Source organism: Micropterus salmoides, unplaced genomic scaffold, assembly GCF_014851395.1.
Source record: "Micropterus salmoides isolate LMB-PRFRI ecotype aquatic unplaced genomic scaffold, ASM1485139v1 Ms_hic_scaffold_3603, whole genome shotgun sequence".
Taxonomy (NCBI): domain Eukaryota; kingdom Metazoa; phylum Chordata; class Actinopteri; order Centrarchiformes; family Centrarchidae; genus Micropterus; species Micropterus salmoides.
Genome location: NW_024042933.1, coordinates 1 through 25,869, shown reverse-complemented (window position 1 = coordinate 25,869; position 25,869 = coordinate 1). Strand labels below are relative to the sequence as shown.

The window sequence follows — 25,869 nt, the reverse complement described above, 5'->3', positions numbered from 1 at the left end:
GTCATACTGTGTGGCAAAATAGCTGCTGCAGGTGGTCTGCTCCTCTGCATTTCAGTCTAGCTCTCTAAAACAAAGGTAACAAGTAGAGCATATTTTTTGTCCCCTTCGTATAAGTGTCTGTTCTCATCTTCTACATTTGCAGATCTTATTGTGCAGACTGTATGAACATCCTGGTCAGTCCGGGGACGTTTGATTCCTTAAAGCTGCTGGACCCGTGGATCTGCTGCTTGTGTCAGCCTCATCGACCCCACGGCGCTCTGATTCCCAGAAAGGACTGGAGCATTCGTGTTCAGGAATTATTCGCCAACAACAGCGCCATGGAGTTTGTAAGTGCTCAACTGATCTTAACCGTTTTCATAAGCGTGCAAACTCACCTGCTCTGTGAATACCTTCAAATATTTTCAATGTATTCCAATTTTTCAGGTATAACTCACATTAAATGTCTGTGTAAATATTGCTTCTTCATTTTGCAATGACAGGAATAGTTTTGCAAGGTTTAGATTCTTAGTAATCAAAACAGTATTAGGAGGCTTTGTTTAAAATTTTAATTTGCTTTAGGGGTGCAACTTGCACTTATTTTCATTATCAATGAATCTGCTTGCCCAGTTATATATTATACAAATATATTCAATTGAAAATTATGTTAAACTGAGAAAAGTTGCAGGTTTTTATTTGCTTGCAAATGGGAATAGATGTAGATAAATCGTCTGTCGATTGACAAATTAAGTTAGTGGCTAATCGTTTCAGTTGCAATCTGCATCTTTTTTTTTTCCACTTCTTGGTACCTGCACTCTTATTTTCTTTCTTAATCTTTTGTGTCCTGAAATGAGGCGGTAAATTAAGTACATTTGTGATGGGGATTCAGATAGGAATAAAAATGTACTACTAAATGAATTAAATTTAGCTTTGCATACAACCCATAAATACTCATTATATTTAAACATTTTCTGAATTAAAAAAACACTATTATTATATTATTATTATTATTATTATTATTATTATTAACGTGTTACGGTAGACTGTATTGATTGATTGACATGCAGGCAAATTGAATTGTTGCAGCAGCAGAAGGAAGTACAAGAACACATTCATAGAATAATGTACGCATTAGGAGCATCTACTGTGGACTAGGGTTGTTCCGATTGGTGATTGGATCACCTATCGACAATTGAAGGGATGATCAGCGATTGGTTTTTCATGCTCCGATATTAAGGTGATTTTAACTAACTCACTATCAGAACTAAGATGATATAAAAACAGTCTCTAGAATCTGCTCCACACTGCCACAATAGCAACGCTGGCCGCCACATACTATTTAATGAATAAAATCATAATTCACTCAGCTCCTCCGCTTGTGTCTGTCTGTCTCTCTTCTCTCGCTCTCTCTCACAAACACATTGAAACTTATGCATTGAAGTTAACTCTGAGAAATTAGTCTATCTATTTTCTTAACACGATGCTGTCAATGTCTGAGATGGATATGTTAATGTTAGAATACATCTAGATTGTCGAGGTTAACATGCTGTACATAGCTGCTTTCGATGGCAACTTCCTGACACGGTAATTATGTGGGAAACACTGTACTGTGCATTAACAGATGTTTCTGGTGGTTTACCTTAAAGCTAATAAGCCTGATTCTTCCATGCTGGCATTTCACTGACTTGCTGCAACGTAACACCGCCCCCCTGGCGATCAGGTCACCAATCGGTGATCTCAAGTAGCCATGATCTGAAAATAGAGATGATCACCCAACCCTGCTGTGGACACACATAAGCATTAAAACAACAAAGTAAAAGGTACAAAAAATATATATAAACCTTTTAAACAAAGAATTTAACCACAGACTAAAGACATATTAAACTAAAATACAAGTTTCATTTGATAAATAAAGAATCTCACTGGCTTAGTTACCACATTGTTTTTACTGTTTTGCCTTGTAGGAGCCGCACCGTGTTTACCCGTCCATCCCAGCCAACCTGCGCAGACCAGTTCGAGTTCTGTCCCTGTTTGATGGCATAGCAACAGGTGAGTACACAGACCTGTACCCGGTTTTCCCCAATAACAATCGATGTTAGAAGCTAAGAGGATTTCCACCACCGCTGTTCAAATTCTGTATGTTTTTCCCAAAGCGGTACTTAGGAGCGAGGGCACGCACGTTAAGTGTTGTCAACAACACAAAAAAATGTTTTATACTTGTTCTGTATGACAACAAAGCTTGAGGCAGATGTTACTCGTCGTTATAAAAAGAAAAGAGAACATACAGGTGCTGGTCATATAATTAGAATATCATCAAAAAGTTGATTTATTTCAGTAATTCCATTCAAAAAGTGAAACTTGGATATTATATTCATTCATTACACACAGACTGATATATTTCAGATGTTTATTTCATTTAATTGTGATGATTAAAACTGACAACTAATGAAAATCCCAAATTCAGTATCTCTGAAAATTTGAATATTACTTAAGACCAATACAAATAAAGGATTTTTAGAAATGTTGGCCAACTGAAATGTATGAACATGAAAAGTATGAACCTGAAGTATGAGCATGTACAGCACTCAATACTTAGTTGGGGCTCCTTTTGCCTGAATTACTGCAGCAATGCAGCGTGGCATGGAGTCCATCAGTCTGTGGCACTGCTCAGGTGTTATGAGAGCCCATGTTGCTCTGATAGTGGCCTTCAGCTCTTCTGCATTGTTGGGTCTGGCGTATCGCATCTTCCTCTTCACAATACCCCATAGATTTTCTACAGGGTTAAGGTCAGGCCAGTTTGCTGGCCAATTAAGAACAGGGATACCATGGTCCTTAAACCAGGTACTAGTAGCTTTGGCACTGTGTGCGCAGGTGTCAAGTCCTGTTGGAAAATGAAATCTGCATCTCCATAAAGTTGGTCAGCAGCAGGAAGCATGAAGTGCTCTAAAACTTCCTGGTAGACGGCTGCGTTGACCTTGGACCTCAGAAAACACAGTGGACCAACACCAGCAGATGACATGGCACCCAAACCATCACTGACTGTGGAAACTTTACACTGGACTTCAAGCAACGTGGATTCTGTGCCTCTCCTCTCTTCCTCCAGACTCTGGGACCTTGATTTCCAAAGGAAATGCAAAATTTACTTTCATCAGAGAACATAACTTTGGACCACTCAGCAGCAGTCCAGTCCTTTTTGTCTTTAGCCCAGGCGAGACGCTTCTGACGCTGTGTCTTGTTCAAGAGTGTCTTGACATAAGGAATGCGACATCTGAAACCCATGTCTTGCATACGTCTGTGCGTGGTGGTTCTTGAAGCATTGACTCCAGCTGCAGTCCACTCTTTGTGAATCTCCCCCACATATTTGAATAGGTTTTGTTTCACAATCCTCTCCAGGGTGCGGTTATCCCTATTGCTTGTACACTTTTTTCTACCACATCTTTTCCTTCCCTTCGCCTCTCTATTAATGTGCTTGGACACAGAGCTCTGTGGACAGCCAGCCTCTTTAGCAATGACCTTTTGTGTCTTGTCCTCCTTGTGCAAGGTCGTCTTTTGGACAGTCTTCCCCATGATTGTGTAGCCTACAGAACTAGACTGAGAGGCCATTTAAAGGCCTTTGCAGGTGTTTTGAGTTAATTAGCTGATTAGAGTGTGGCACCAGGTGTCTTCAATATTGAACCTTTTCACAATATTCTAATTTTCTGACATCCTGATTTTGGGGTTTTCATTAGTTGTCAGTTATAATCATCAAAATTAAAAGTAATGAACACTTGAAATATATCAGTCTGTGTAGAATGAATGTATATATTATACAAGTTTCACTTTTTGAATGGAATTACTGAAATAAATCAAATTTTTGATGATATTCTAATTATATGACCAGCACCTGTATGGAACCAGAAAATATACAATCAGGAAACTGGCATTTCAGTCAGAAGATGTTAATTTATTAGTAGCTGGAGCTTTTTAAGGTGCTCTTATGGTTAATCTTTAATCTACTAACATTTCTAAGAGCATCCTAAGTTTTGATGCTTTTGGGAAACACCTCTTAATCTTAATAAAGTTTGTAAGAATGATTTTACAACCACTTTAGCCTTAAGATGCTTTTGGGGAAACAACTCTCTTTTTGGGATTGTAGTTTGCTCTGATGGTTCACTCCTCTGTTCTGACCTCACTATTCTGAGATACTTTTCTGCTCTTATAAATTCTAATTATGATTATACTGTATATTTGTTTAAAACAGAACATTTTCATTCCTGATGTCAGTCAGAAGCTTACAGTATGTATTTTTTTTATTCTTTTTGTTTCAGGGTACCTAGTGCTGAAGGATCTTGGCTTCAAAGTAGAGAAATATGTTGCCTCAGAGGTCTGCGAGGATTCAATTGCTGTGGCGACCGTCAACCACGATGGAAAGATTGTGCATGTTGGTGACGCTCGGTCTATCTCCCAGGAATTCGTATGTTCACACACACACACTGTTTGTTGTTCTTCCTGAACATGTTCACATTCTTACACAGTTGATAACGTTTAAATTATTTTTTCTTGCTACCATATTCTCTGTGACTCTGTTTGATATCTGACTCATTTGAATCCTATGCTTTTATTTAAAGTCTCATATTTTGTTGTTTTGAGTCATTTGAAAGCGTGTGGGTTAAACCTGCTCTATACATGATTGGCTTTCTGGCGGGACAAACGCCATCTTTGCTGTTTACAGGCTTTCCCCATATAGTTGTATGTGATTGAGGTGCAGCCATAATTCATGTGTGATTTACACCGTAAAGGGTCAAAGTTCTTCATCCAAAAACAAGTTTACAGCTTGTTAAATGCACACAGTCAAGTGGATACTGATTGGTAGGTCACCATGGTAGCGACTTCTCAATCACACAGTAGTCCCTCCCCCTAAAGCATACCCTGCTTTATCGTCTATCTTTCTCTAAATGGAACCATCATTTACAAAATTAACATCATGCTGTGTTAAAGAAGACAGGCTCTCTATGAAAAGTGCAAAAAGACAACTTATGAATTGGCGCTCTATTAATAAAATTTAATTGAACACGAAGACATACATACAGCTCAACACAGCTCAACTGAAGTGACAATTAGCCTAAGACTAAATTAAATCAGCTCCTTGTTCCCTTTTGACGATGCAGCTCGAGCAGTGGGGTCCGTTTGATTTGCTGATCGGAGGAAGCCCCTGTAATGACCTCTCCATCGTCAACCCATTCAGAAAAGGCCTCTATGGTACGTTACTGTGTTGTATGCTTTTCAGCTTTAAATTAATAAATTATTTGTGTTTATAATATGCCAACGAGTCACTGATTCTATTAGAAAGGTGCTACTTTCATGTATTTGTAAATTGGGAACTTTTAGGTTTTAAATAATATTTCCAGCCTTAACTGCAATGCTGATAATTTTGTAATCACAGTTGTCATGCGGATGCTTTCTATGTTTGAAACTAGTATAAAAATGTCCTTTCTTCTTTGCTGTAATTCACTTCTCTCTCCGACAGAGGGCACTGGCAGGCTGTTCTTTGATTACTACCGCATCCTTCAACTGCTGAAGCCCAAAGAGGAAGACCCGAGGCCATTCTTCTGGCTGTTTGAGAACGTGGTCTTCATGAACACACATGACAAAGTCAACATCTGCCGCTTCCTCGAGGTACGCCCCATCCGGTTCTGTTTGGTTTCTGTTGGATCCTTTTTATCTTTAGTGCTCTCCTCTTCTTACTATACATAACAAAGTATATTAATAGTTATGCTTTATTACTACATCTCACTTCATATTACATTCAATAATAATAATTAAAGATTATTATTATTACATTTAATTTCCCATAGCATATTGTGTAAATATTATGTTTTATTACATTTTATTTCTATTAAAATTCTATAAATTAATTAAGACAAACACAGAGCATCATTACTTATCATCATATTATATTTTCATCTGATGTTTGCTGTTACAATAGATGGTATCATATCACTCTAACATGAACTTTACTTAGCTGCTACAAACACACCACTTTGTCACTTCACTTGAGACAGTACTTTACTATTAGTTTAAGTACAACACTGGTCGTGGGTTCTGTATGTATGTGTACTGCTTGCCTGTCATTTTTAGTTTAATTGCTCTTGTATTGTTTTCTGTTCTTATTTTTTATTTTATGTACAAGTAATCTGTACTTTTCCCTTTGGGGATCAATAAAGGCTTATCTTAGGATGATAAGATAAGCCTGTATCCATCCTTCTCTCCTTTTCGGTTCTTTCGTTCCCTTTATCCTGTTACTTTTTATTCTCTTCCCTCTGCCTTCATGTTTTCTTCCCGCCACTTCCTTCTTTCCTTGTTGCACTGCAGTTTTCCTCTAACTAACATCTTCTAAACTCTGAGAACTGACTGTTGCTGCTATCTGATTGTTCAACAGTGCAACCCGGTGCTGGTGGATGCAGTCAAAGTTAGCCCCGCCCACAGAGCTCGTTACTTCTGGGGAAACATCCCAGGGATGAGCAGGTAAGACGTTTAATTAATCATAAATTATAATGGTTAAATTATTAAAAAACTAATGAAATAATTTATATCTACTGTAGTTATATATAGTTGTTCTTTAGCAGTAGTGGTATCAGTAAAAGTAGCATGTTAGTGGTTAGTACACTTTCTTCCTGCTTTTATAGATTTCGACCAGTCATACATCATTTTCATGTCATCGTAACTACCACGTTTCTTTTGGGTGAAAACGAGCGCTGTATAAGTGCAAGCACCAAATTGAAACACTAGTGGCACCACGACTAAAAGCTGCTCTGTCACATTTTGCACATCAAATAAAAAATAAATAAAAAATAGAGTTTTACATTTTCTTTGCTACACCAAAGAGCAAAGGGAGGTAAAAAGTAGCTTCACGCCATCACCAGAGAGGATGAAAATGGGTAACTGTGGAGTTTGGTTTAGCAGTCTGTTCGCTCTAAAGGGAGCAGACGGTATTTTAGCATTAATAATTCACAAAAATTGTGAGCCGACCTACGTTCTAATTATGGACTTTGAAAGTAACGTAGAAAGTGGTGCTAAACCAGACCTGACCTCTCACCTCGTAGTAAAAAGTTGCGTAATAAGGACAAACTGCTATCAAATGAGAGACAGTGGTTCCACTTTGACAAAGCGATGTAAGTATTTTATAGTAACGTCACATTGGATGGACTGAAACGGCAAAATAAAGTGTTTCAACAACATAACCTAGAGATTTAATATGGTATTTTTTGTCATGGTCGTTCACTTTGATGGGGTAGAATAAAAGGACACTCCACTTTTTCTATAATTTTTCTATATAACTACTCCTATCGTTGATCGGCCATGACATAATCGTTGCCTGGCTCCTAAGCTAAAAAGCAAAATGGTTTTCATATTTTGTTTTATTAATTAAAAAAACTCGGAATTTGCATTTACTTCCCAAAAAGGGGCAGGAGCATGACGGGGCAAAATATGTCTTCTGCGTCTCTTTTACTTCTCTCCTTCTTGTGTCTTCATCTTGTAAAACACTTAGTAACTTGTGTTTTTTTTTTCATGTCATATACAAATGAAGGTTTTTTTCTGCTTATCTCCCATCAGGCCCATTATAGCCTCCCAGAACGACAAGCTGAGTCTCCAGGACTGTTTAGAGATCGGTAGAGAAGCCAGGGTCAGTGATCGAACCTGCTGGTTCCGTTTTATGCGGTCATTTTGTGTTCTCTACAATCCCTTTATTTTTCATAATTAATGTGTTTAGTTTTGTTTATTAAGGAACATTAATCACGACTGTATGTTGTTTTTGCTCAGGTCACTAAGGTGAGGACGATCACCACCAATCCAAACTCTCTGAAGCAGGGCAAAGGCGTCGCTCAGCTGCCTGTCCTCCAGAACGGCAGAGAGGACAACCTCTGGATCACTGAACTAGAGAAGTAGGCTTCTTGATACTTATGTTCGTGTGTGTGTGTGTGTGTGTCTGTTTGCGTGTGCAGGGAAAGGTCCTGGTGGATCACATCATCTCCTGGTCTGGGTTTGTTTTTCTTGCTGCTGCTCAGATCTCAGCATTGCTTAATTATTGCTGTTTATCTTTTTATTTCCAGTCCAGTTTTAACATTAATGCTGTTACTCTGGTCAATAAATTTTAACGCTTTGTACTGCTTTTACACTGAATCTAGGCAGAGATAAGAGATAACATTAACACAAAAATACAGACTTTTATACCCACACTGGACAGCTTTCATCTACCCCTCATGATACAGTAAGATCCCCCTGACCAGGATGGACCGACTAGAAGTCCTTTACCAATAGAGAGTTCCCAACTTGTTCAGCTGTAGCATGCTAACAATAGCCAGGTTTCCACTGTGGAGAAGCTGCTGGATAGCAACCCAACAAAAACACATTTTTTTTACCATATCAAAACTAGGAATACCAAATACATCATGTGGCACAACAGCAAATTGCATGAGGGAGCTGGGGTGTCCCCGTGACCTGCCCTACATCTTTGTCCCCTGAGACAGCTCTGAGCTCCACCTCACCTTTTTTTTTTTTTAAATTAACTAAGGCTGCAACTAATGATTATTTCCATTATCAATTAATGTGGCAATTCTTTTCTGATTAATAGACATTTGGTCTGTAAAACATCAGAAAACAGTGAAAATTGTTTATTACATTATTATGTCCTGGAGCTAAAGCTGATATCCTCAGATGCCTTCATAAAACTGTCATAAAAGAGTAAGAAAACCCTGCAGATATTCACATTTCAGAAGCAGGAACCAGAGAATATTTAGCACTTCTGCCTGAAAAATGACTGAAACGATCAGCCTTTTTTATTAAAGTAGTTGCTGATTAATTTGATGGGACTAATCGATTGCTCTACATTTTGTCACTCGTTCTTTACCAGAATCTTTGGTTTCCCCAAACATTACACCGACGTGAGGAACATGAACCGGCAGCAGAGGCAGAAGGTGCTGGGGAAGGCGTGGAGCGTGCCGGTCATCCGTCACCTCTTCGCTCCCCTGAAGGACTATTTTGCCTGTGAGGAGCTGCCTCCCTTGACCACGTCCATCATGTCCACCACCTCCCCCTCCCCGTCTTCCCCTGCCTCTCCAGAACTACAGCAACTAAGATAGGGGAGGTTGGATAGATTTTTGTATAGCACAATATGTAAGGTGTTTTTGCCCCAACACATGGTTTACAAGAACTAGATGGAGCATAAATTGTCTATAAATGTCTCCTACTACTTCAAAAGAAAAAACAGAGCTCACTGACCGGCTCCTGTGGATTACTGCCATGGGGACATTTTGTCCACTATGCAATTGAATCTCTTGCATCGTGTCACACATGCAGTTTGTCACTTTGGCCTTCAAAGCCCTTCTGTCTTTCTTGGATAGAAAATTCTGCATTTTCATCCTGAACCTTGCCGCCTACTGGAGTATAAAGAACACTGCCAATCCTTTTCTTTTTTCCTCCATGCTGCTTAGTGATTTGTCAGTGGTGCTACTACTCAGTGAACAGCAACACATTTTAGCTTAGATGGCGTAAAGAAACCTCACTGGTAATAGGGTTACACCGCCACCTCTACATTTTAGTTTCTTGTTTTTTTAAGGTGTGAATCATGTTGAACTGAGAGATGTCTCGCTGCTTTACTGTAATATTTGAATAATTTTATCAGGACAAAAGCAGAACTCATTACTTTTTTTATTGGATTAAGATCTGCTGTATTTTTAAAACTGTTATATTCTGCTCACACATGCCATGTTTATACCAAACTAACTAACTGTCTGTCGATAAAGGTATTTGAGAAGACGCAAGTTCGGACACAGACTTTTTATCTTTTTTACATCAGTTTTTAACTTTCATTCTCGTCCTTTTGTTCTATACTTGTATGTTTTGGGAAACTCTGAGAAGTAGGAAGTAATTGAGGACAGCTTTTATTTGTATTTGGGAAGACTATTGAACTGTTATTGTTGCATTGGTGCTATATGTGTGTACAGGTGTGTGCACTGCCACTTTCACACCAACAAAACTGATAACACTAAGGCCCTTAAGAGTGTTATTGCTGCTTTGGTGCTAATAATAAGAAAACCATACTGATGATTGCAGTTACCTGCAGCCTCATAATCACCTGTATCGTGTTTTGTTTTAGAGAAAGGGTGACGTTTGTAAGGCTTTACTCTTCAGGACACAGACGTATAACACCTACCTTCATTATATATTACCTAAAGCTGATCTTTCAGTCCAAGAATTTTCTTCTTTTTTTATTGTTAAAAATGTTACTTTTCTGTGTCAAGGGAAATGAATTTAAATCATTCACTGTCAATTACTGTCCATTTTTGTTAGTTAATGCCTAACTATGTTAACATAAGCTGGAACTGACTTTATTGTTCAATACTTGACAATATTACTGAATCAATACCGTTCTTAAAGTCAATTAAGTCATATGTCTATCTATGCCAAGAAATGTACACAACAAGCTCTGAGTTGCTAAAGTTACGTTCATTCGGCGGATTATTCAAGTGCACTTGTGTGTGTAAAGCTATAATAACCAAGCAGGATATGCAAATGAACAAGTAATTTAGTTGTCATGTTGAACACTATTTTGAAGCTGCATGCACTGCACAGTCTAACAGAATACCCCTTCATGGTAATGAATTTAACATGTCTTTTTTTTATATATATATATATATATATTTTGCTGACTGATGATTGTATCATGAACACAGGTTTTGAGAACTGTTTTGGGTGAGGGGCTTTAAGTGTGCTGTACAGTGTGTTTGCACATTTACACCTGGGGAATGAATTCAGAAGGTGTGTAAGTGTGGAGGGGAAACTAAAGTGTCTCACCTGTGCTGCCCCGGATCATCTCTGTACTGTACCAGATACTGTTGTTTTTATATAAATTTTTTTTTAATGAGGCACATGCAGTGTTGTTAAATGTATAAATGTTTGAACATAGAATGGGGCTCTGTGTTAAACTCATTTTTATCTATATTTGTGATTGAATTAAAATAAGGGATTTTTTAATGGGACTTTTAAAAAGATCAATAAAAATAATAGATTCCAGGGATGGCGTCTTTATTATGTGTCCAATAACTGACGTTTGATATCTATAAAGGTTTTTAACGTACAAACAGGGTACATGTAGCTACCATTTATTTTCTCAGTTATCTCAAGGTTTTGGCAACTTTGTGGCAGCAATTCTGTAGAGATAAGATTATCTAGCCTAAAGCTACTTATAACAGTAGCTTTATGCTCATATTTAAACTTGACTACTTTTAGTGGAGCAAAAAAACTAATTAAAGGGTTCAGTTCTTGCACATATCAGAATTTTATTCCTGGCAGTGTAAAGAAGGTGTAAAAATCAGGATTTCAACCTTCATTAATGGAAATAGATGTTTATAAAATAGAAAGGTTAACTGACTAAATATCATTTATATAAAAGAATATTTAAGATCTTAAATCCTGCCGTGCAAACAATCCTTAAATCACCCTGTCAGTCTCCAGGTTTGCACAAAAAAAACACAGTAATTCGTTAAAAATACTGATGGTGTTTTGTTGTCTGAAACAAAAGCTTGTGGTACTGAAAAAGATATTTTTATGAGTGAAGGTCTATTTGTGACCACAGAAATCTCCTAAATAATTCCTAAAAACTTGCAGTTTTTAAGTGAAAACATCTTTAAATAAATATTAAATACGAGTAAAGTAAATACGATATTTATTAGAAATCTTACTTGTACTTGTATCTGAATAATAGATACTAGTAAAATGGAAATAGTTACTAGTAACTATTCAAATAAGAACCAGTATCTATTGAATATGTAGTATCTAAACAATAGATACTAGAAAAATGGAAATAGTTACTAGTAACTATTCAAATAAGAACCAGTATTTATTGAATATGTAGTATCTAAACAATAGATACTAGTAAAATGGAAATAGGTACTAGTAACTATTCAAATAAGAATTAGTATCTAAACAATAGATACTAGTAAAATGGAAATAGTTACTAGTAACTATTCAAATAAGAACCAGTATCTATTGAATATGTAGTATCTAAACAATAGATACTAGAAAAATGGAAATAGTTACTAGTAACTATTCAAATAAGAACTAGTATCTAAACAATAGATACTAGTAAAATGGAAATAGTTACTAGTAACTATTCAAATAAGAACCAGTATCTATTGAATATGTAGTATCTAAACAATAGATACTAGAAAAATGGAAATAGTTACTAGTAACTATTCAAATAAGAACTAGTATCTAAACAATAGATACTAGTAAAATGGAAATAGTTACTAGTAACTATTCAAATAAGAACTAGTATTTATTGAATATGTAGTATCTAAACAATAGATACTAGAAAAATGGAAATAGGTACTAGTAACTATTCAAATAGATGATGTCTGAACTGTAGAGCCCTATTGATGTCAATGGCAAAAATCTGAAATGCGTTACTAGTAACTAAAAGATAGTTACAAGTAACTAATGGAATAGTTATTAATAGTAACTAAAAAGTAAGTAGCCTTCTAGTATCTAATCTATTATTACTAGTAAAATGGGAATGGTTACTTTTAAATAGCGACTACTAAGTTTTAAAGAATAAATGTTAAAAAGATTTGCCGACCAAAATAAGACTGTGTATTAAAAAAAATAATAAAAATAAAAATTTGTACGTTGTGTCATAAAGGGTCTCGCCGTCGTTACGTTTTTAGGCGTTACCCGTTACGTCAGGACGTCACCAAATCGGTTCTTCCGCTGCCGGTAGAGTGAACGTTAGCTGCCGAGAAGAAGAAGAAGAAGAGAAAAAGCAGAAGTGGCAATAACGTCGAAACAATTACTGATAGGCTTTTTTTATGATACAGGGTTACAGCCGAGAAAACTAAACAATCGTGTCCAAGAGCTGTGAAAGTCAATCCACTCAAGGTAGGTTCAACGGCGCTTACAACACGATGTCATTTAACGTCATTTGTCGGCATGGGAAACGGCGGCTCTGTTAGCTAAGATGGAGCTAGCTAACCGGGATGCGACCGTTTGGCTGCCGAGTAACACCAACTAGCGCAGCACGCTTCTGTAGCTAAGACACGGTTTTAATAGAAATTCGGACAAATCCAGCGCTTTCGATCCAACACTAAAAACAACGCGTGTCGCATTAACAGCTATAAGCTAACTGAAGCTAGCGAGGTGCCGTGGTGATTTTCAGGGCGGGGAAACACGTCTTACTGGCTGGGAGATAACCCCGGCTCACGGTTACAAGCCAGTGACAGAAACGTAGCTAATTAGCTACATCGTCGGTCGCCAATACAAGGAAATTGTCTACCAATTTAATCAATTGTCAAATGGTTGCTTGTGTGTTAACTGCTCCTGTAGTCTGCTGGGTCGCCGCACAGCTAAGCTAAGCTATTGATGGAGCTAAATTGCTTGTCCAGTCGGCTAACCGTTAAGTTCCTCACCAGGGCCCTGTTGCCCTTAGCCAACTGGAATGAAATAGTAGCTAAAAATAGTTGGTAGAGCTCAAACTAACGATTATTTCATTATTGATTATTTTCTTAATTAACACTTCAGCCTATGAAATATTAGAAAATTGTGAAAAATACTCTCAGATACCATTTTTAGGTTGCTGTCCTGGCAACAGTCCTCAACCTCAATATAATACATTTACAACAATATCAAACACAGGGGGAATCAGAAAATTAGCACATTTGAGAAGCTGGAAACTGGTAATATTTGGTATGTTTAATATCTTCTTATGTCGTTTTAGCTCTATTAAGTTATTAGCCTAATATTGTTAGTTGACCTGCACTTCATTTGTTGAGGAGTTATACTTTGAATCCAATACATTTGAAAGGAAATTGTTAGTTAGATGTTTAATATGTGTAACAGAGTGACAACGACAGGTAAAACCTCAACAGTTATCCCTCAACAGTATCCCTTCATGTGATATTTGATTAATTGTTTCAGCAAAAATGTGAAATCTTGCTGGTTTCATCTTAAATGTAAGGAAATGCTGCTATTTTTTTGGTCAATTATGATGGTATCTGAAGAGTTTTTGGGTTTTGGACTGTTGGTTGGATAAAAGAAGCGCTCTAAAGACCTCACTTTTGGGCCGTGGAATATTGTGATAAGAATATTTCAAAATTTTCAAAGACGTTTTATAGACTAATCGATCAATCATGAAAATTATCTGCAGATTAGTCTAATGAAAATTATCGTTAGTTGCAGTATTAATAATGTTAGTTCTCCTGTACTTCATTGTTGAGTTGTTATTCTTTGAATCCAATATATTTTAAAAGGAAGTTGTTAGTTGGATATTAAATATGTGAAACGGTGACAACGACAGTTAAAAACCAACCATTTTATTTTTGTGAATCGGCAGAATTGGCATCAGTATTGTATATGACTTGTATTGATTGAAAATTCTCACTAACACATGACAGGATGCTTGTGTTATCTCTCGTTTAGATCCATGTACAGTTGTTCACTAAATTTGAAGAGAACTGTTATTCCTGTAAGGCCCTCAGGCTATTGCACTCAGCTGTTGAGAAAATAACTGACCGGGCCTGACCTGGAGATGATCCCAAGCTATGGATAAGGGCTTCTGCTGTACAGACTACAGACCTTATGGAGACGCGCAGTCCTATGTCATTATATATCTGTATCTAATGATTATAGTGTACACATAATTAATAATTTTGTAGTTTCTGACTTCTGTAATTGATAATACTGCTGTCATCCAGCAATATATGACTTTGGCTCGTCGTATTTCAAATTCTTAATGATTTTAAATTGTGCTTATTATAAAGTATTGTTTTGGGTGCCACCACATTTGGGTGTGCCTAGAGTCTTGTCTTCAGTGTAAAGTTATATCTGTTGATTGATTGGGGCCAGCCAGTGCAACTCTTTCCCTGTCAAGAAGCCAGGGGCCGGGCTCTATTGGGTTTCTAACTGCACCCAAATTCAGAATGAGATGTGAACTTGCTCATGTGATTAGATGTCTTGTGTACTATTTTATGGTGTTATCTAATGATTAGTTGATTAATTGATAAGTCAGAAGACAGAATATTATTCGAAAAATATTTTGATAGGGTAGTTGCATAATTTTTTGTAAATGTAAATATTTGCTGGCTTTCTTTGTCTTTTATGATATTAAACTGAATATTTTGGGGTGTAGGACTCTTGGGTCGCATGATAAAGGGAATGTGAAGATGTCAGCTTGGGCTTAAGGAAATTGTGATGGGAACTTTTTGTTAATTGTCTGAAATATTAAAGGCCAAATGATCAATAGAGAAAATACTCAGCAAATTAATCAAAAATAATAGTTAGTTGCAGCCCCAGTGTTGCCACAAAATAGAGTACATTATTTAAAAGCCACTTTAAATAATTTACACAAGTAATTTCCGACGTATTTATAATTTGGCTCATAATAATGACAAAACATTACAGATGCAAATTAACTCTCTGCCGTCAGCTATGTACTGGTAGGCTTACATTGTCTGCTCTGACAGATTAAACCAGTCATCATGTAAATTCTTCTCTCCGTTTCACACGTGTCCTCTCCTCCGCAGACCGACAATGGCTGTGAACGTGTACTCGACCTCAGTGACCAGCGACAACTTAAGTCGTCATGACATGTTGGTCTGGATCAATGAATCTCTACAGATGAACCTCACCAAGATAGAAATGTTGTGTACAGGTAAGACATTTCTTTTCTCCATTTATATATTTTATTTCTAAATCTGTCTCTTATCATGGGTGCAACTGTAATGTTTAATTAACAGACAGTTGTAGGACCAGGATGATGTAAGCATGCGTGATTTTTTGCACGACTGTGTGACTTCACTAGTGTCTTGGATCAAGAGGTCAGTCGTTGACAACGTGAGAATGGATCACTGAAGCATCTGTTTTTATCACATGAGCCAATAAAACATGCTCGTGAGCGATGTCCTGATTTAGTCCATTAGCATTTATGGTATTTATATTACCATACTTTTAATAAACATCGTGTTTGGCCAGGTGTTGGTAGTACAATTTAACATATTTAATGGTCACCAAGACCTTCAACATTAATTGTGGATCAAACCCCCTGCATGGTCGTTGCTGTCAGATATATTGGCTAACGCTGTTTCAAAGCGTGATGGAAGCCATCCTATGAAGTGCTACTATCCTACACTCCTTTGTTTCACGCCCATCTGCCTGTGCATGCGTGTGTAGTTCCTCTGTCTAGTTTGTTACTGTCCAAACCCTTTTGTGTGTGTAATTTAAAGGCGTGTCAGAACAGCGGATGCCGGCACAGCTGGCTTTAATCTCTGGTGGACAGATTCATTAGTCAACTGGATTTTTAGTTTAAGAGTTTGTGTCAAAATAAGTTTTATCATAGGGCTGCTCAAGGGTACTAAGTACTTTGGACAGCACACCTGAAAAACTGCCTTGGAAAACCCCAGCAGAAACAACTACCGTATGCTGGAGTGACCCAGATGCAAGGAAATGCCAGCAGATCGTGCTTCATCCAGCCAGAGGGAACAACCACCGACCGACCGCACTGTGCCCGGTCGCTCCGCGATCTCCTGTCCCTGGCCTCCTACACTCCAACGCCCCATTCCCTCTCCGATACCTACAATGGGTTGTGTCGCTATTACAACCGGCGCGCTGTGAACAGTTGGTGATCGTTCCCTCTGGCTGGATGAATATTAGGTGTGATCCATGCACTGCTGCAGCTGGGGGCTCTTTGCAGCTGCAGCAGTGCAACTTTCTAAATTCTTCCATCTCACTGAGAAAAAGAAGACGGGTCGAAACGAAATTTGCTTTATTGGCATGAATGTTAATACACCTGTATTTCCAAAACTAAAGGAAAATACAAAAAAAACAATTTAATTCATATAGTTTGAATGAATAAAATTTTTTTATTTCTAAGCTATGTATTGGATATAGAATAATATCTGATATTGTTAATATCTCTGTTTTCTTTCATTACGGCTGTGTCTCCTTCTCGCAGTGATAACAGCAGCCATCTCTGAAAGGAAGGCGCAAACCACCAAGCGTTGTGCAAACATATTAAATACAGATGCTGTTGCATTCGCATGCAATTGCTTTTAGGCTTGTTAGATCAGATTGTGTGTAGTACATAAATGTATTTGCATGTTACCCTCCCATTACTTTGCACAATAAAATTGAAACACCACAAATTGCATATTCATTAAGGCAAAAGTAGTAAATGAACAACAGGTGCTATCTTGCACTTTTGAAAGACGTCATTCTCTGTGCACACAGATCTGTAGATCAGCTTACGTGTTAATTTGCTGGTGATATCAAGTTTGCACACGTTTTTGGTCACGCAAACCTTTAGTAAATCTGGCCCACAGTGTTTAGGTGGTGGTAATATTGTAGAAGGTAGTGAAAGAATAAGAAGCCAAGCTTTTCAAATGCATTACTATTTAAGAAACTCTTTTATTAATCCTACTCTGGAAAATGTAAGTGCTGAATGTTGTGTAAACACAAACAGCCATACAAGAACTTATAAAAGCAAAGAAAGTACAAGACTGTATTCAGTGTCACCTTTTGAGTCCATTTAAATCCCCTCTAGGAAAGGAGTTTTGGCATGGAGTGAATATTACGAAGAGTGTTGGGATGGCTTTTGTGTTTGTAAATACCGTTCATTTACCGTTGAGACAGGCAGCCAACTCTCAGCTACTGTTTAAAAAAAGAAAACAAAAAACAAAACCGTAAAGTGTTTTGTTCGTTTTCTGTCCTTGCTTGAAAGAATCTGAGCCCTGTTTGTATTAATTTCTGTTCTGCTCTCGCATATTCATAATTTGTCTTGTTTTTGGCATCCAATGATTCTAAACATGCAGCGCACACTCGATTTTTATTATTTTAGACATGCAGACTTGTAAAGTAATTTATTTTTTCCAGGTGCTGCCTACTGCCAGTTCATGGACATGTTGTTTCCCAACTCTGTGCCTCTGAAGAAAGTAAAATTCGGTGCCAAGTTGGAGCACGAATACATCCATAACTTCAAGCTTCTGCAGGTTTCCTTCAAAAAGATGGGAGTCGACAAAGTAAGTAGCAAAACTCGTCATCTGCACTCGTGTCAGCTTACATGGTGCACCCAATATAAGTGCCGAAGGTCTGGAAATAAATAAGACTTCTGATCTAGATTTCTGATATTAGAGGGCACTTCTAGGTGCTCGTTTACTCCACTAATACAAACCAGCAAACCATTTCATAATGTTTAGCCCTCATATGCTAAATGTCCTGCATGAAGCCGTGAGCAGTGGTGATAATACCCTGTGACGCAGGCACTGTACACGTGGTTTTCTATTTAACAGGAACGGCTCTGTTTAAGTTCACCTACAGTGTGATGTGAGCCTGTCACCTGCACTTCTTATCTTATCTTATTTCATTTTTATAGGGAGTTCTGTTGGATTAAAATAATATATGTAAAAAGCAAGTTTATGCAATGGGTTTCTCGGGGACAAAATTTATTCTAGTGAGACTGTGGTCCCAGATTAACGTATGACAGGATAAATAACTCTCACATGGAAATGGCTGCAGGCAAAACAGCACAGATAAATTGGACTCCCATTGTCAATGAAATAATTTTTACCTTTAGACAGTATGATATGTATGGAGTTACATCTCACAGGAAGATGTATGTAGTTCATTTTCTCCCAGGATTGTACATATATCTCAAAGTTTAAAAAAAAAAAGAGGCTGCTTCTTTCTATTGCTGCGTCACATTAAAAAGCCTCGATAAGTTTTAAATGTGGGGCAGCTGCAGGAATCACATTAATAGTGTCTTCACAGCAGCAGACTCCTCTAACAGCCGTCATCAGTAGCGCTGAAAATGAGTGAGCATGTTGCCTGGTTATGCAGGATTAGTGAGCACTTGGTCCAGATTACTGGGCAACCTGCCCACTCTTTCCAGTGGTGGGGGAAAACGCTGCAAATTTATTTACTGGATTACCATCGTTTCTCACATACGCTTCTGTCACTGTAGATAATAATCAGCTATCGAGTGTATGACGGTGTATAAAGGACTGTTAAGAATGTTGAAAACCAAATGTTTCATAAGTTTACAGCAACTGCTACAACAAAACGAAATGTCTTGAGCCTTGATCACCCTCTGTAGCTGTTAGAACAGAGCATTATAAAATATTTTAAGATTAACTTCACCAGTTGTTCCTTACTGCCACTTGAAATGCAAACTGAATCGCCCCCTCCCAACCAGCTGAGCTGCCTCTGCTGATCTGATCATGAGTCATTTTGGGGTTTTTTTTTTAGCACTTTGTCAGCTTGTCTGTCTCTTTGGATACTCTGCAAGGTTTCATCTGTCAAAAAGAAATGAGATAACTATTAATAGGTAGACATTTATAGTTGCTCAACTGTATTTTCAAACCCCTTTTTTTTTGTGCCACAAAGTGCATTAGAATCAAATCATATGTTTTGTTTAAAATAAACACTGTTCTGCTGCCTTGTATGTTTTCCCTGTACACTACCAGTCCCTTCCCTCTTCTTCTATATCAGGTTTTAAAATCTATTTGTTATTGCTTTAACAGCTTCTTGCAGATCTGAACACTTCATAATGTTTTGAGATTGTCAAAAAGCCAACAAAGATTATACAGGGCAGGGCAGATCCAGCCTAGTTATTTTGTTTTCAGACAGAACATGCAACAGCTTGCAGGACTATTGACAAAGCTGCCATAATTTATTCATGGGTCAGCTTCCTTCCTGCCGTCCATTTGTTTTGAAGACATTACTGTAGATCTGTGCACAGTTTGACGTGCCTGGGTTTTCATAGTTCGTTCTTGCAGATACTTGAACGAGCACATCGGTGTATTCATAGCTGTTCAGGGTTTTAATCCCTGGCTTTGTGTCAGCTCTAGACCCCGTCTTCATGCTTTGTGAGTGCATTGTCCCGTGATGTCAGCTTCCTCCATTGTTGAGTAATTGGGTTTACCGCCGAGCCTCGTCCACTGACTTCTTTTGTTGTTTACTGCTGCTCTTATTTGTCACTGCAGTTTTGAATTTCTGGCTTTTTAATGCGGTTTAATTAACATATTTTTTGCTAGTGTCATATACAGTCCAGGCGTTGTTGGTTCATAATTTAGTTCCACCAGGTCAGTAGCTGCCCTCAGTGTCACAGTGAAGAATCTGCCACAATATGAGGAAAATGTGCGCTGACGAGATGATTTGCGTGTGCATATTAGGTTCCAACAACAGAGCTAAAAGAGAGTAAATATTAGACCTATATTCATCAGGTGACACACATGAATGATAACGTTCTGATGCTGCTGGAAGTTCAACATACCAAGTTAAAGTTAAAGAGTTCGGTAGAAAAATGTGCTTTGCAAGGTATTTAAAAAAACATAATTTTGATATCTGTACCAAAGCACATTAACTGTATTGACGTTGATGCTGAAAATGTAACGATACCAGCATGCTAACGACAGTGAAGCTACCAGCTGACGCCCTCCCAACACTCTGGTCTTAATTCTCTCGCGGTCTCTTTGCTTCCAGATCATTCCAGTAGACAAACTGGTGAAGGGGAAGTTCCAGGACAACTTTGAGTTTGTCCAGTGGTTTAAGAAGTTCTTTGATGCCAACTACGATGGGAAGGAGTACGACCCAGTGGAGGCGAGGCAGGGCCAGGACGCCATGCCCACACCAAACGTTGCCACGTCAGCTCTCAACAAGCCACCTAAAAAGGCCATCAGTCAAAGTCCGAGCTCTGGTTGGTCTAGTGGGTCAAATATTTGATATTTACTTTGTTTTCCTCTTGTTAATAACCGTCTCATCTTTGTCTCTTCAGCTCCCCAGAGGCCACCCGTTGCCAAGGTAGCGCCCAAGTTGGCTAACGTCAGTGCGAGGAAACCTGTGATGGGAGGAGGCGATGAGGAGAGGGCGGAGCTCATGAATGAGGTCAGCACGCCACCTTAAAACAAAAACAAAAATCACCAGCTGTACTATTACTATTGGAAAGTGAAATAACTTGTTAGTTTTACAACAAGCAAATAAATTATACTGCTTTTACATAATATTGTGTCTCGAAAGTGAAAACTTAACTGTTGTTTTGGCCACTTTTTTTCCTCCAAAGGTTGAGATCCTGAAATCTACCATTCAGGACATGGAGAAGGAGAGAGACTTTTATTTCGGTAAGCTGCGGAACATTGAACTGATTTGCCAGGAGAAGGAAGGAGAGGGCGACCCCACACTGCAGAGGATCATAGACATCCTCTACGCCACAGACGTGAGTTTCTGTTTTTACAAGACTGCAATTCCCCCTTTCTTAAAAAAAAAAAAAAAAAAAGTTGATGGTTGATTAAAATTACTCATCAGAATTGTAACCCCTCTACAATAGAAATGGTCCGCCAGGGCCTACATTGGTATTTTTGATTATTACGATGTAATATCTTGGAGTATCATTAATCTAAGCTAAACGATTATGTAAGTCAATAAAAACTCCCGCACACTGTCTAACTGCTGGCAACGTTTCGGTGCTAGAACTTCATCAGGCAAAATCTTTGTCATTTTGCCTGATGAAGGTCTAGCACCGAAACGTTGCGCCAAGACAAAAAGTGCTCCAATATACATGACGGACGTCTTTCTGCCGCATGATGAATGAATGCTCTAGCTGTTAAGGTTTTATCGAACAGAATCATGCAAACAACGATCTCCCGCGGGCAGTTCAAGGCAATCCTCTGAACGCCACAGCACAGCTTGTACCGCATGTGACATAATGATGTCATAATGAGCGTATCTCATAATCGCAACCTGATGATGCGAAAGAAAGACACCGGACATTTTTTATTTTAGACAGATTTAAATGGGTTCATGCTATGTGTCCCACAGGCATGAGGTCTGTTTTCAAAGGGTTAAAAAGTACCACCGTTAATTATTTAGTAAGACTCTGACTTTATTTTAAAGATTCCTCCCTTTCAGCCATAGATAATGGCATCAATTAAAAGCCGTTAATAAGCCAAAATATGGCAGTCCAATACTGAGTGTTAAGGTTTATATCGTCCTTAAAGGATAAATCTGGTGAAATTCTGTATTTTTGTTATTGTCAGTAGGTCACATTTATAAAGACCATACCCAGCACTGATGGTATCTACTAACAACTACTGATATCTCTTCTTCCTCTGAGCCATAGAGCTCCGTGTTTGTCTGAAAACTATTAATGCATGTATTTCTGTAAATGGCATCATAGAGTACGGTCTAGACCTGCTCTTTTATGAAAAGCGCTCAGAGATAACTGTTGTTGTGATTTAGCGCTATATAAATAAAATTTAATTGAATGTATTTGTGGGCTGTTTTTAAAGAAAATAAACTCTCATTAGGATCCAGTGTGCTGAGAGCCAGCAGGGCAAGAGGGACGAAGTAACATATTGTCGATTTAGCCTTTATTCTTTTAAAGTATTCCCTGTAAACCAATATGTTTGGAGTTCACTGCCAGATTAAAGCCCATTTGCTCTGCTGCTAACAACTGCTGATGCCATTGTAAATTCCTGCAGAGGAATGGTATGCGGCCCGCTCACCGAGGCGCAAAGTCTTCAGCAGTACTTCTCTAGAAAACATGCAAAGCTCCTGTTCACATGTATTCTTCTGATCATTGCAAATACATTTTTGTGACAAAAGTTACAAGTAAATATCAAATCTCTTGTTTAGTGTGTGTTTGTAGTGTTGCTGCTGTGGAAATTAATTTGTTTTAATGACAGAAAGAAAGAAATGTAATTACTGATCAGGGTTCCCTCTTTTCAGCATGTTGTCTGTTCCTGTATCTCAAGGTCATTTTGCAATTTCCTTTTTAATATGAACTCACAAAGTATATCAGCTGCAAGAGGCACAAGAAGTTAATACAGCCCATCTGAAAATGATTTCTTTATTTGAGGATCTGAGAGGAGGAGAAAAAAAGGTTGTACCGAACTGAAACATCTTTTAAGAAAAAAAACAAATGCATTAAAAGCTTTTATTGAAGTTTTCGATCCGAGGTTCGAAGGTGTTTCTGAGAGAGAGAGAGAAAGAGAGAGCAGCTGTGATTGAGCGAGCCTGAATGAAGAGAGGGAGCGGCCTTGGCGATGAACACAGTGAATCAGAGAAATAAAAGGAAAACAAACCTACGCCACCACAGCTGGACTCTAATTCTACAAATAATAACTATATTATTAACTAACTGTTGGTGCTGCGGATCCTTCATCACTCCCAGACTAGTTTACTACACCTTGCTGCTATTTACTGCACTGCTGTTATTTGCTTGGAGACAATACTGCACTATAAATTTAATTTTATTTTATTTTACTTATTTCTGTATTTTTACTTTCTGGTCACTTTCTACTTTCTCAAGCCACCTGTATTTACTTCTCTGCCTGTGTGTGTTCCAACACCAGAATATCTCCCTGGCCATCAATAAAGGCTTATCTTCTCTAGAGCTGCAACAATAATTAAACTGACTAGAAAATCAATTGGCATCTTTTTTGATAATTGAATTATCATGTAGGCATGTTTTTAATCAAAAACGCAAGATAATCTTTGGTTCGAGCTTCTTAAATGTCAGGATTTTATGTTTATGGGAAGTTTTTTTTTTTTTTTTTTTGCCTTACATGACAATGAACTGGTCATCTTTAGGATTTTGGACTGTTGGTCGGACAAAACAAGACAATTAAAGACGTCACCTTGGACTGTGGGCAATCATAAAGGACATTTCTCACTATTTTACACTTCATGGCCAAACTGTTCAATGTTCAAGAAAATAATCAGCAGATTAATAGATTGTGAAAGTGATTGTTAGCTGCAGCTTTCACCTTAAAGTAGGTCATTAGTAGGACTGTGCAAAAAAATCAAAACAGATGAGTATTGCAAGATTAATGTCCATGATACTGTGTCAATTTCCTAGCCCATTGTATTAATACATAAAAAAAAAAAAGGCTCTTTAACTGTTAACTTGCTAATGGACATTAGCGTCGCCATAATATAATCTTTACAGACTACACATTTTGCTTCATATGCTTAACATCCTGAACGACATAGTGTGCAGATACTTAGAGGCGTTTGTTTCCTGTGCTCTGGCTTGATCTGCTGCTACAGCACTCCACACTGACCCGCTACAGCAACCCCAGAGGGTCAATACTCCCAGTGGCCTATATAAATACTACTAGCTACCACTAGGTGGAGACATTGCATGCCAAGAAAGGGCAGCACAACGCTGTCTATAAACAGTTATCAATATAATGTGATACAAGTTGTGTTTCAGCTCTGTTTTAAAAATGGTCATCAGAGTATTGCAATGTATCATCGCATACCTTGATGCTTATTGTGAAGTCGTTGCTAAAACCACCTATTACGACGCCAGGTAACCAGTCCGTCATCACTACGTTTCAGACCCCTGTCTGAGTCCAAATAAAGCTCTCGCGCTCATCTCAACATTGTCAATGCACAAATGGTCCGTGGCGCAGCAAGGTTGGGAACTCCTTTTAATGTAACTGCTGTAATGTGTGTGTGTGTGTTGGTGCTGATTAGTAAAGTGTGTCTGGCTTTCAGACAACAAACCAGCAAGGCTCAACCGACATTGACTAATTTGGGGTTTTCTGGCTCCAAAGAGATGACGAGCTTGATGATGGCAAGTGTTGAATCCAAACTGCAGGTTTTTCTACAGCGGTCTCCGGTGCTCGTCATTTACATCTCCCTCCCTCTCTCTGTCTCCCCAGGAGGGTTTCGTGATACCAGATGCTGAGGAGCAGGAGGAGTTTTAATATTCAAGACTGCAAGCAACTTTTCTCTTTAGATGCGCTGGTCTACAAACCCACCTCGAGATCCTTCCTCAAGCCACGACAGCCAGTTTGGTTTTATATCCGACGCCAAACTGGATCTCAACTTGTGGTCCCCTCACCTCACCCTCTCCCCTCATGATCCCCGAATACCAACCTGCCGGACTTCTCTAGCCTTCAGCCGCCGAAACATCTTTAATCCACAAAGCCTCGGTCACCGCCTCTACTTCCTACACACCTGTCACTCTGCCCTCACCCTCACCTGTAACCCCACCCCTCCCCCAAAACCAGATTGTGCAGTACACATCTGGTTTTTGTAATGGACTTCAGTGTGAAAAAACACTGTGATGTTCTCTGTGAGCGTGTGCATGTGCGTGCGTGTGTGTGTGATGTGATGTGTTTAAAAAAATCAATTTGAAACAAATCAAACGTGAAGAACCTCCTCTGAAGACCCGGCTGTCAGTTCACTGATCACTTTGTCCCACACTAACCCCGTCAAACACGGCCGCCATTTTGTGCCTCTCCTGTTGACACTGAATAATTAACTAATTTGCATGAAGATGAATTGAGGCAAAGGAACAAAAGCACACACATAACAGTTAGTTTAGCCTCAATTTGAACCAAATCCAAAGTGTATTTTCGCCACTATTGGCTGCAGCAGGCTTTCAGAAGCACTGCTGACCGTATTTGCCAGTCGGATGTAGCCGATATGTGTCTAAGCAAAGTGAAATGAAGAGAAGGCAACCTGCACACGTTGACGCTGAAGGGCTCAGGGTTTTGTTTGGGACAAGACAACAGTCGGGTCTTCTCTTGGCCTTTTTTTCTCCAATCTGTTACTAATCGTCGCCTTCATCCTGATTTTGTCCTGTTCAGCTGTAGAAGAGCTTTTTGTAAATGTATGCTACTGTTTATCACATTGCCCCCCCCCCCCCCAACCACAACCACCACATTGTATTTCCTTTTTTTTGTTTGTCTTGTTTTACATGTTTTGACACGTTTTTTTTTGGGACGCCTGTCAGTCATGCTCAACTACTACATTGTTTTCTTTTTAGGTTGAGGTTTTTTTTTTCTCCTTTCTCACCCTCACTGATCACTTTGTGGAAGCTTTCTGCTCGTGTGAAGAAACTTGTTTTCCCAGCTGCAA

General features: G+C 38.5%; 2 protein-coding genes across 4 annotated transcripts; both read left to right on the top strand.

Moving 5' to 3' along the window:
• Nucleotides 1-142: 142 nt before the first annotated feature.
• On the top strand, nucleotides 143-11,030 carry LOC119884645 (DNA (cytosine-5)-methyltransferase 3C-like; the record flags this gene model as incomplete). Its single annotated transcript, XM_038695020.1, has 9 exons — nucleotides 143-326; nucleotides 1,941-2,025; nucleotides 4,284-4,429; nucleotides 5,124-5,214; nucleotides 5,483-5,631; nucleotides 6,395-6,480; nucleotides 7,570-7,639; nucleotides 7,777-7,898; nucleotides 8,867-11,030. Coding segments are annotated over 9 exons (1,162 nt in total), but the record flags the coding sequence as incomplete, so codon positions are not given.
• Nucleotides 11,031-12,720: 1,690 nt separating this feature from the next.
• On the top strand, nucleotides 12,721-25,312 carry LOC119884646 (microtubule-associated protein RP/EB family member 1-like). 3 transcript variants are annotated; one of them, XM_038695022.1, is made up of 8 exons: nucleotides 12,721-12,891; nucleotides 15,531-15,658; nucleotides 17,875-18,020; nucleotides 20,482-20,695; nucleotides 20,774-20,883; nucleotides 21,059-21,211; nucleotides 24,499-24,577; nucleotides 24,666-25,312. In XM_038695022.1, exons 2-7 carry the CDS (start codon nucleotides 15,538-15,540, stop codon nucleotides 24,532-24,534), a joined length of 780 nt encoding a protein of 259 aa, XP_038550950.1. In that variant the 5' UTR covers nucleotides 12,721-12,891; nucleotides 15,531-15,537; the 3' UTR covers nucleotides 24,535-24,577; nucleotides 24,666-25,312. The 3 variants fall into 3 exon arrangements, with proteins under 3 accessions (XP_038550950.1, XP_038550951.1, XP_038550949.1); XM_038695023.1 differs by lacking the exon at nucleotides 24,499-24,577 and having other exon boundaries at nucleotides 12,723-12,891; nucleotides 20,482-20,683; XM_038695021.1 differs by lacking the exon at nucleotides 24,499-24,577 and having other exon boundaries at nucleotides 12,723-12,891.
• Nucleotides 25,313-25,869: the final 557 nt, after the last annotated feature.